A 12,188-nucleotide genomic window follows, 5' to 3' on the forward strand; every position below is an offset into this window, starting at 1 on the left:
ACCTTAATGGTGTAATACGCACAAAAAATACGTTAGGGTCCTAAAATGGACAAACAGAAAACGTTACTACCCTCCTAAGTCATTATCCCATTTGTTCTTGGTGTACGATTTTTGACATTGTGGACAATTTGATTTGTTGTCCATTTTAAGTTGGTATATGATTCACTATGAATTTTTTAAATTTATTGGTTTTTTGTTGGTATTTATTATTAAATTATAAAATGATAAATTTTTCTCATTTAAGAATTTTCTCAAATAATATATTTTTATCCGGATCAAAATTATAATTTATAATAAACTTTATAAAACCGAAAGAAACTATTTATAAATTTGAACGTAAATTCAAATATTGGATTTTCGTACGGACACATGAGAAAAGGAAAAACAAAATAAAAATCAGATGAACACGTCAGCAGTGAAGATCCTTTCTTATCCTTTTCCCCATTGTCCACAAATTATTCGCCAGGTGTCACCATCTATAGCCATATTCCCCCAATATTCTTAAACTTAAAAAGTGGATAAAACTATAGATAGTCATTCAGTTAGGCCCATGAAGGCCCACAAAGAACATCGATAAAAAAAAATTATCATCTAGAAAGTGCTCTATTCAGATGATGGGCCAACAAGGCCGGAGCGCTCAGATGAGGCAAATGGCCTTCCACGTTCATCATCTCCACCGTGTTCCGCCCTCCAAGGTGTTCCTTTAAGTACGTCGCCACCGAAGTCGGTACAGATACGTCTTTTGCCGTTTGAATTATGCAACACGGCACCCTCACTAGGCCAAGTATTCCTCTTAAATCGCTGTTGAACACCGTCCGAGAAACGAAGAGTGAAATGTCCGGCCTCATGTTGAACAACGTCCGGCTGAATTCGCGTACAGCTGCCGGTACATCGGCGCCGACTGCTAACGGAGCGAATCCGTTCACCCATGCCTCGTAGTTCGACTCCATTGCTAGGAAAACCTTCTCCACCTCGCCTGCTTCGAATCCGCCGTGGTAATCTTTATCGTTTAAGAACCTGAAGTTAGGTCAAAGATCAGTTCATCCTCCAGTAATAATCAACATGTATGTTCGAAATTAAAAGCAAATGAGATGCCAATGAATCAAAGCAGTTGATAATTTAATATAGCCTAGGAATTTCCAGCAGTTCAATGGAAGAATTTGTTCTATTTGTCGGAAACAATTATTCCAAAATTCAAACCGAACAAATTCGTTTTCTATTTCATTTTGATCTGACTAGCGAAATTTTACTGATAGTCGAACAACATTAACATGAATTCCACAGATCTCCATATCCGTAACAGATTTAAACATAATTCGAGGATACCTTGGAGAAGCGCCGATGAGGATGAGCTTGGAGAAGAGCTCAGGTCGACGAATCGCCGCAAGGATTCCGATCATCGACGAAAGTGAATGACCGACGTAAAAGCACCGATCGACGCCGAGAGAGTCAAGGATTTGAAGAAGGTCGTCGACATAAGCGTCTAGAGAGTTGTAGCGATTGAAATCGAAGTAATCAGGGTTGACGCTGCCGGCGAAGGCAAGGTCGTAGAGGATGACTCTGTAGTGAGTACGGAAGTAAGGGAGAATGCGACTCCACACAGACTGATCGGTGCCCAATCCGTGGGCGAGAACCATGAATTTCTTGCCGGAGCCAACTACTCTGACATTGAGTGCGTCCAAAAGACTTGGGCCCATCTTGTTCTTGTGCGAAGGAGAGATAGCTAATGTCGTTATGGAATATTTATAGCGACCAAAGTTAAGCATTATCAATATCCATTTTAGTGGGACGCACCAACTATTTTACCAATTTCCCATCGTCCACACGCAAAACATGATTTTTATTTTAGAAACGTATTTTGAAATCAACTTTTTTTTTTTAAGAAAAAAGTTAATTAACTGGTATTTAACAGGTAGTGATAATATTTAAGGTAATTTGGACAATGAACTATTTTCATTGTTAAATAAGTTACTAAATTAAATGCTATGAGTGTTGCAAAACACAAGCGATGACATTCCAAACAAAAAGTTATGTCGAAGAAAAAAACAAATCTAAGACAAATGAACAATAAATTCATGAATGATAGCAATTATACAGCAACCAAAAGCCATTTTGGTCTCGCAATATTAGTATTGTTTTATAACAATTACTTTGTCGTCTTTGCATGCAATAATTTCCTTGTATTTTTGGCGTTCCTCTACGTGACTTTTTCATAGCTCTAAATAGTAGCTTCATATATTCATATAATCGGGCATCGTCGGTGGTATTTTTATACCTCAATCAAAATACGTATCCTCTAGGGAAAATTTGGGAAATGAAGTGTGAAATGAACAAAAAGAATCATAGTCTTCACAATGATATTCACCTTTGTTGGTAAGTAGTATTTAGGGGTGCAAACGAACCAAGCCGATCCCGAGCCTGGTCAAGCTCGGCTCGGGCTCGTTTAAGTTATATAAGGCTTGAGCTCGAGCTCGGTTCGATTCGAGCTTCCTTGTACTGAGCTCGGCTTGGGCTCGAGCTCGACTCGTTTTTTATCTGACGTGTCTAAATGAGATTAAGATCGGCTCGAGCTCGTTAAGAAGCTCGTTTACTAATACCCTATATCCATTATTCTTCTAATATGTTTTTATTTTAATATATTTAAATAATATTAAATTATATTATTTAAAGGCTCGTTTAGGCTCGCAAGCATAATCAAACTTAATAACATAGGCTTGAGCTCGAGCTCGTTTAATAAATGAGCTTAATATTAAGCTCGAGTTCGGTTCGGGCTCGTTTAAAATCGATTTCGAGTCGAACTTTTAACGATCCAATCTCGAGTAGCTCGCGAGTAGTTTGGCTCATTTGCACCCTAGTAGTATTATTGGAAGTGTTTGCAACTCAATTTGATTTTAACAGTGTTATTATATCACATGGTAGACATTTTTTGGGAGAGAAGATATTTGAAAGAAAATATATAATTACAGTTTAGTTTAAGTTAAACACATTTTAGAGTCACTCATATCAAACTTTGGAATTTATTTTATGTTATTGATGTAAGTTCAAGTTAAAGACACTTTAAAGTCGCTTAATTAGATCAAACTTTTCCAGGGTGGAGACCATAGTGACAAAAAGTATCTTGTGATAAATGGGATTTAGTCATTGATTCAAAAGATAAAAATGTTATTAGAATTGGCAGTTTTGATCGAGGGATTTAATTATGTTCTTCTTCATATATGGTTGTGGCGATTTCTAATAGACATGAAGGTTGTGCATGACAGGAAAGCGGGTGTCCTTATGGGGGCAGGTCAAGTCAGAGGCCATGGTGTTTGGTCGAGGATTATGGCCTTGTTGCTGCATGAAAAAAGCATTACCCTACACTTAAATTTGCGTAAAAAAAGTTGGTGACATGTAGTCTTTGGAATGATACTTGGGTGGGAAACATTCCTCTTAGAGATATATTTCCTAGAATTCTCTTATCTTGATTGAGATGAGAATTGTTATATAAATAATTAATGGGTTAAGAATTTTTGGGTTGAGAATTGGCATTGGTAGGCGATAGGTGGTGTTGAATCTCGTCAATTTGATTAGATGAGAGGTTTTTAGTTGATGTTCATGTGACTTCGCAAATCGATAGTTGGGTTTGGGCTTGTGTGATAAAGATAAAGTGACAGTAAACGCTACTAAAAACACATTGATGACTTCTTGCTTTCTGTGGGAAATAGGATTACTAGATGGTGTTCTTTTGTGCCTAGGAAGGTGAATATTTTTGCTTGTCGATTGTTGTTGAATCCACTACCTATCAGACCGAATTTGGTTTCTAATGGCATTGATGTGCTCTTTGTTATTTGTCCCTTGCGGTGTATGAAACTAAAACTTGGAATTTGATTTTTGGGTGGATTCATTTGTATGTTCTGAGAGGTACTAGTATCACGAGGCTGATAGTTTAGGAAGACTTACTTCGAATAGCCAACCCTAAGACAACAGTTGTTGAATCTATTAGACAAAACTATAAGATTAGTCCATGTGGTGTAACATCAAAAAATTCAAGACCAAAAATTTCATTTTTAATTTAATAATTATAAAAGCATTGTCTGAAAACATCATAGAATCAACTCATAACAAAACCAATGTATCCATGATCAAAACATGTCATGATAAAACAATATCAGAGTAAAACTCTTAGAGATCTCATGTGCGAAAAATGTAGTGTGATGCGCTGCGATCATGCCGGCTCCTTTCCCTTCTCAGATGAAGTGCCTGAAACCAAAACTAAAAACTGTAAGCACAAAGCTTAGTGAGTTCCCCCATCATACCACATACCATACAACAACATACTACCTAGCATATCCGGGTGTTGGCCTACCCTTTCGGTCTCTTTCAATCGGTAACTGCCTAGCATATCAGGGTGTTGGTCTACCCCTACGGCCTCTTTCAACCGGTAACTACCTGGCATATCTGGGTGCTGGTCTACACCTTCGGTCTCTTTCAACCGGTAACGGGGACTATTTCACCCCTACCACTACAACATATCATCCTAGTACATAAACACATAAGTCACATACTGCCTAGCATATATGGGTGTTGGCATACCCCTTCGATCCTTTCGACCGATAACGGGGTATATCCCACCCCTCATACCACTATCACATAATATCATAGCATATTAACATATAAAGTATAACAGATAGTGGCATACCAGACAATTATGACAAAGATTATCAACTCAAATATAATCAAGTACTAGTGGGCCGGCATTGGTGCCTTCGACCCACTTCTACTGGAAGGTAACTCACCTCAAATGCTGTAAAGTAGCTGAACGATCCTCGACTCTGAAATCAACCTGTAACACCCAAGGTTTTGAAAGCCAAGAAAGTAAAGGAAACCCTAAATTTAGGAGGGCCTCGGCGAGTCCAAGGAGGAACTCGACGAGTCCGAGCGGGATCCGAGTCGAGGAGTAAGTGACCAACGCGGCAAGTCGGCCAAGGCGACTCGGCGAGTAGGGTCTGTGCGAGGAAAACCCTGAATCCGGGGCTTGGAGCCTATTTAATCGCTTCATTCTTCTTCCTAGTACTCCTTTACTGTCTCTCACACCCAGAACGCCGCACCCTAAGCCTCCATTGTGCTCATTCATGCTTTTGGCCATTTTTGAGTGATTTAAAGGAAGAAGAAGAAGTGGGAATCTTTGAAGCATCAATGAGTGGCCTTGGATCCGAAGTTTGGGGATCATTTCAGAGCATTTGAAGGTATTAAGTCGTTTCTCTCCTCCAGATCTTCCTTGGTTATGAGTTTTGGAGCTTTTAAGCCATGTTTAAGATCAATCTCGAGCTTGAGGTCCAGATCTGAGGTTGCTACCTCAGATCCATGCTTGTTTTGGTTTAGAATCCCGTAAAGTATCAGTCATTGAGTGGATTATGGAGCCTCTTGGTCTTAAACCTTAGTTTATGGTGCATTTTGCCTAGATCTCCTTCTCTACACGTAAAGTTTGCAACTTTACGTGAGGAGTAGGCTTGGGAAGGGTAGATCTACGGTTTGGAGTCCCTGCATGACTCGAAAGTCCTCTGCATGTATGTGGAACCAAATGGACTCGGCGAGTCCTTCGAGTAGACTCGGCGAGTAGCTTGAAGATGAGGAGGAACTCGACGAGTGGGATGAACAGCTCGTCGAGTCGGATGAAGATGGGCATGAACTCGGCGAGTTGGATGAACAACTCGGCGAGTTGGTTGGAGATTGCCTTGTGCTCGACGAGTCTGTTCTTGGACTCGACGAGTCAGGTCGCGCGGTCCCAAACCCTTCGAGTTAAGACTCGAGTCAGCGAGTCGAGCCAGGACTCAGTGGTTGATCAGGTCAGGATTCGGGAATCAGTAGACTCGGCGAGTCAGGGGCTGACTCGGCGAGTCAAGTCGCGATTAGAAGGACTTTGAGCATAAGAACTCGGCGAGTAGGGTTGACCTGGAAGGTTGACTTTGACCAGGACTTTGACTTGGACTAGAGTTGACTTGGTTGACTGTCGGGGGTCAGTTAGACTAAGTGTTTCACTGATATTGATAGCTCAGGAAGCAAGTAGAGCAAGAGTTCAGTGAGTGGTCGGGCAGCAACTAGTGGGATCATCAGCAAGTTCAGCCAGTGCAGGTGAGTTTCCCTTTGTATGAATGGGTCTACGGCCACAATTCCGGCCCATGTAGATATGAGTAGAAGACCCGGGGGTTAGCCCTAGGCACAATATGCTAGTATGATATTCGGGACGAGGTCCAATGATAGAGGGCGGGTGCCCAAGGAATGGTTTATGTGATAGTTTATACTTGTTGTCTGTGTGATACTTGTATATGCTTGGTAGGGAGGTGAGTGTGGGCGAGGTCCCGTACCTCACCAATAGCAGAGTGTGGATGGTGTTCCACATCTCATTAGCAGCTGATTAGGGGCGAGGCCCAAGTCAGGAAAGGGTGAGGGTGGGCTAGGCCCGTACCTCACTATCAGCAAGAGTATGGACGGGGTTCCATGACTCATCAGTAGTAGAACAAGGGCGGGGCCCAGAGACAGGCGAGGCCTTAGGATAAGATCCGTAAGTATGTGTTTAGATTATGTGATGTGATGTGTTATGTTTTCGTGCTATTATATGTTAGTGGGCAAGGCCCTGTGACAGGCAAGGCCTAAGTGAAACAGATCTGTATCCAAGCGGGGCTCAAAGCCAGGCGGGGCCTGGAGCGGCGGGGACGTTGTAGCGGGAGAGGCCCGAGGTAGGGGCGAGGCCCAGGATAGCGGGCGTGGCCCGGTTTGTGCAATATGTGGTTATGCATGGTATGTGGTAGGGTGGGGAACTCACTAAGCTTCGTGCTTACGGTTTTCAGTTTTGGTTTCAGGTACCCGGTAGCGGATGATGGAGCTCGGGATGATCGCATGGCACACACCATAGTTAGGCAGCCTGGGAACGTTTACTCTGATAACGAACATGTATTTTGGAAACTAATACTTTGTTTATATTTTGGAAACGATGAATTTGCTTAAAGTAATATTTATTTAAAAGAAATTTTTAGTCTTGAATTTTGGGATGTTACACAACCCCACTCAAACTCCTACACATAAAATATTTCCTTTAATTACCTTTTCATATTCATGACCCCTTAAGGGTCAACCTTGGTCATAGTCAAAGTCAACATTCCGAGTTGACTCAACTCGTCGAGTTGGCCCATCAACTCGCCGAGTTCCATAATTCATAAAACCTTGAAATCGCGATCCAACTCGTCGAGTTCCTCCTATCAACAGAATCAAGACTTTCCCACCCAGCTCGTCGAGTCCGTCCTTGAACTCGTCGAGCCCTTCCTTTTACAGAATCAGGGCACTTCGACCCAACTCGTCGAGTTCTTCAATATGTTAAGCTTTGTTAATGTATTAAGCCATTATTCTTCAATTCTAAGTCTGTGACATCCCCAATTTCACGGTCAGAAAAGACCAATTTGTTTATGCTTTGTTTTTAAAATCAGAGTAATCATTTAAAGAAAACGGTTGCGGAATTTGTTCCCAAAACAAGATATGATAAAAACTTATCAAAACATTTCTCAAAGAGAATGTATTTTCATTAAATAATAAAACCTCAGATTTCATGTTCCGATACAGACACTTAAGCATAAACAGAACATACATTCATTTACTCTAGTGATTTACATCTCCTTTAATCTCTCAGTGCAAAGCAGCTTCGTATCGATACCTGTGATACAATTAAACTGAGTGGGTCAGGCTTGGGAGCCTGGTGAGCATATATAGGGTTTTCAACCCACAATATTATATCGTGTGTGTGTGTATATATATATATATATATATAATCAATCATCAAACAATCAACCCTATTACCCATCCCCATTACCTCCATTTATCTTAAGGATCTACCCTAAGAATCATCTATCCTTTATTCCTAAGGATTGACCTAAGGTATTGGCACGAAGTCACATCGTTGCCAAGGTCCTCATATTACAACTGGTAAATACTTAGTTCAACAAACTTAACGAGCACCTAGTTCTAACCCTCCTAGTGAACGCTTAATTCAAAACATCTGGTGAATATTTAGTTCTAAAACACTTAGTGAACACACTTAGTTCAACTACACCAAGTGAACACGTCTAGTTCAAAAACACTTAATGAACACATTGAGTTCAAACGCCAAGTGAATACATAGAGTTCAAAAATACCTAATGAACACATTGAGTTCTAAAATACTTAATGAACACATATAGTTCAAAATACCTAATGAACACATTGAGTTCTAAAATACTTAATGAACACATATAGTTCAAAATACCTAATGAACACATTGAGTTCTAAAATACTTAATGAACACATATAGTTCAAAATACCTAATGAACACATCGAGTTCTAAAATACTTAATGAACACATATAGCTCAAAATACCTAATGAACACACTGAGTTCTAAAATACTTAATGAACACATATAGTTCAAATTACCTAATGAACACATCGAGTTCTAAAATACTTAATGAACACATATAGTTCAAAATACCTAATGAACACATTGAGTTCTAAAATACTTAATGAACACATATAGTTCAAAATACCTAATGAACACATTAAGTTCAAAACACCTACAGGTTACAAACCTGTTAACTTTTCATTGGATTGTCTAGAACAGTCTATGGTCACCATCTCTATTCCACTAGTTCACTAGAACATCAATATCATCCAAACTTCTTATCATTTTGTCTTATATCAACTATTTCATCTACCCAGGTTCTACCCAACATATTTGTATATATAAATTACATATACAGTTTTAATCCCTTAAAAACTTATATGAAACAATCATTTAGCATCTGTCTCAAGTAAACAAACAATATATAAACACATAGCACGTATTTCATAGCAAATAATTCATATCTATGTGTAAGGTGAAAGTAACTACACACTCACACAAAACATATACTTAATAAATTCAAACAATACTTGTATTAAAATCGTGTTTATGAAAGGGACTATACACCCACACATATAAACAACTTTATACTATACACATAGCACGTATTTCATAGCAAATACTTAATATTTATGTGTTAGAAGAAAGTGACCACAAACTCACTTGATCAGAAGATGATCGGATAGCACTACAGCTCTAAGAGTAGTATTCTTCGGTGAAACCGGGATATCTTCACACACCGGGTTTCTCGCGGGCAGAGCTTCGGCTCGGGAATTGCACTTCTCGGGATCTTCGGGCTTCGGGACTCGCTTCGGGTCTCGGGATGATAACGGGGCTTCGGGGGTACTTCTTTGCACGTAAATCAATGCAATACAGATGAGAGATGAGAGAATGAGCAACCAAACTCGGCTGGCCCTTCAAATCTATTTATAGGGCAAAACTGGCCCTTGCCACGTCGTGACACTTTTTTCCACGTCGTGGGCTTGGTCGTCACTGCATGCGTCATCTCAAGTTGCATCTGGGGGACTCCCGGAGGTGTCAGAAGATATGCCACGTCGTGGCACTGCTTGCTACGTCGTGGTCTCTGACAGTTTTGGGGTTTCACGCCCTAAACTTCAGAAATTCATAATTTTTGCATACGAACTCCGTTTTCGACGTTCTTTATATCAACGCGAAGGTGAGATTATGCTCTACAACTCTCGTTTAGACTCCATTGGCTAATTTTGACTTTATTTTTAATATATTATAATTATATTACTTATATATTATTTTTAGTAGGCTGGGACAGGAAAACTCCGTTATAAACTCATAACTCCTTCGTCTGACGTTCGTTTTCGTCCGTCTTTCCGTCGTTGCACTACTATCGATGAGATCTCAATTCTCATTTAGATTGTTTTGGATAAATATTGCTCTAACGTAAATTCACTATTTACGTCGCGCTGTTTCATGTCGGTTCTGTTGCGAAACTTCGACAGGTCATAACTTGTTCGTTATGACTCGGATTTCGACGTTCTTTATATATTCGGAAACCTCGTAACATATACTATAACTTAGTTAAGATTAATCATTCTAAATAATATTCCATAAAAAAGTCATTTTTGATGCTTATCGTCTCTAAATTGACTAGCCCGGATCTACGGGCGTTACAAAGTCCCATATTCCAGATCTGGGTAGAATACACCTCTAGGAGGGTAAAGTTTCTGACTTTACCCATTAAGACCCATTCTAGAAGAAATGAGCCCTAACCCTAGCTCAAAATGGCTTAGTTCCATCTTCAAAAACCATTAAAACTTCAAGATAAGTCATAGGGTCATAGATTTGGACTCTAGGGATAGTTTGGTCACGTAAAGTTCTTATCTTTATTTGCACGTATAGACTACTTGGCTCAAAAGGCCAAAAAAAGATGGTCCACAAGTTGCATGGGACTTCCATGGCCATAAAGTTGGCACCTTTATGCCATGAAGTCCCCTAAAGACCCTAGATCTGAAAGGTTTGCCCACATGGGACGTCCAAGTCCCGAAGACCAACATTCTTGGACCAAAATATGGGAAAAAAAACATCCTAAAACTAGATCTAAAAATACTATAGACAATACAGGAGCTTTATACCTCAGATAAACCAGAAATGAAGCTCAACTTCTAGATCTACTCTTCTCCTACACGTCTTTGCTCCTTCTTCAAGTATCTTCTTCTTCAAAATCACAAAGAATGCACAATAATGGCTCAAAACTCTCAAAAGTGAATTAGGGTTTCGTGGCTAGGGTTTGGGACAAGGAGACTGTAAATGAGGCCAGCTTATGGGGGCTAAGGTGTTTAAATAGGATGCAAAACCCTGAAAATTAAGGTTTCATTCTGCCAGTCCTACTCGTCGCGTTGAGGCTTCTCGACTCGTCGAGTAGACTTCACAACCCGCGTCCCAATCCATCTCTACTCGATGAGTGTGGGACCTCCAACTCGTCGAGTTTCTATACAATAATGAATAAATTATGAATTAAACACATACCAGGAACCGGGCGTTACATGTGGTATTCAAAAAACTTTGGATATGATCCAAAAAGTTTCCAACTTTCATGGAAGATCCAAAATCAAGGTTTTTCTGTGTTTTTGGTCCCTGATACACTTGAAAAGTTGATTTTACCCTTTTCATTTCTTTTTTCTATTTTCTTTATTTATTTTGGTATTTAAATAATTAAAAATAAAAAATAAAATCTCACCTGACCCTCTCTCTATCTCTCTCTCCACATCAAAGAAAAAACACCCACACCCCCACCCCCACCTCCATTTTTATTTTCCCCTTGTTATCATATACCTCATCTCTTTAGCTCTCATAAACGTATCTGAAGCCCCATATTTTCTTTGTGTAATCCTAACAACCAAGAGAAAGAAGGTACATCGTACATCGATCATATTCTCTTCATCCCCTTATCTTTGAATCGCTTGAGACCAGTTGTGTGTAGGTATGGTTTTTGAAGAACAGACAACCTGATCTTGAAATCTGTTTCATAGAAGGTCTAGTGGTGGTTGGTGTTGATGTTGATGAAGACAACTGTCACCAACTACGATTTCTCAACAACCCATTTCTCTTCCAAATCAAGACGAGGTTTCCTGCAACAAGGTTCTTCATCCGGTTCATCAACTCAGAAAACGCCTTTAATTTCAAAATTGATCAAGGGAAACCCAGTGATTTAAGAATCAAAAGACTGCCTGAATGATTGTTTTATTAAAACGATTTTGACTTGGCCCTTGGCAAATTTGCACATGGATCGGACACTCTTTGCCATCTTTCTCGCATGTATCAATGATTTAGAGGTGTCTGACAACTTCGGTTTTGTTTTTTTCTAGGTTTTACGTTTTATGGGTTTTGGAGGCTCTTGAAAGCATTGATGAACACACAATCAAAGCTTATATTAGTTCCAAGATGGGTTTAATTATTTTGAGTTTTTCGTTGTATCTTGAAATTTCATTAACTGATTGGATTAAAGGGAATGTAACAAGTTTACAGGTTCAAAGTGGATTTTCTTGCAACAAGTTCATAACTCTCTTTCGCAGTTTTGATTTGCAGGTGCTCGTGTCTATCATTATCTATGTGTACGTATGTTGAAGAAGATGAACACGAAAAACGAATTCGGTGTTAGTGGTTTGAGAATACGAAAATGACCCACAATTTTCTTTTGGACAAAGCTTTGAATAGGGGGGATATAGGGTTCTATAGATTTGTTCCAGCTTCTTTTTATGTTCATGGTCATCCTCAACCTCCATCTTCATCAATATCCAGATTTCCATCTTT

General features: G+C 39.6%; 1 protein-coding gene across 1 annotated transcript; it reads right to left on the reverse strand.

The window, feature by feature from the left end:
• Positions 1–299: 299 nt before the first annotated feature.
• On the reverse strand, positions 300–1,735 carry LOC145079968 (alpha/beta-Hydrolases superfamily protein). The gene is made up of 2 exons (XM_079023141.1): positions 1,327–1,735; positions 300–1,017 (listed from the first exon to the last, which is right to left on the reverse strand). Exons 1-2 carry the CDS (start codon positions 1,695–1,697, stop codon positions 588–590), a joined length of 801 nt encoding a protein of 266 aa, XP_078879267.1. The 5' UTR covers positions 1,698–1,735; the 3' UTR covers positions 300–587.
• Positions 1,736–12,188: the final 10,453 nt, after the last annotated feature.

The sequence above is a fragment of the Lactuca serriola genome, chromosome 1 (genome assembly GCF_051521515.1).
Source record: "Lactuca serriola cultivar US96UC23 chromosome 1, Lser_US96UC23_V15, whole genome shotgun sequence".
NCBI lineage: Eukaryota > Viridiplantae > Streptophyta > Magnoliopsida > Asterales > Asteraceae > Lactuca > Lactuca serriola.

Bases quoted from the DNA above. Each gene is read 5' to 3' on its own strand.
- LOC145079968 (XM_079023141.1), bottom strand. From the start codon at position 1,697: ATGGGCCCAAGTCTTTTGGACGCACTCAATGTCAGAGTAGTTGGCTCC. The intron at 1,018-1,326 runs GTATCCTCGAAT...ACCTAACTTCAG, and splicing joins CTCATCGGCGCTTCTCCAAG to GTTCTTAAACGATAAAGATT.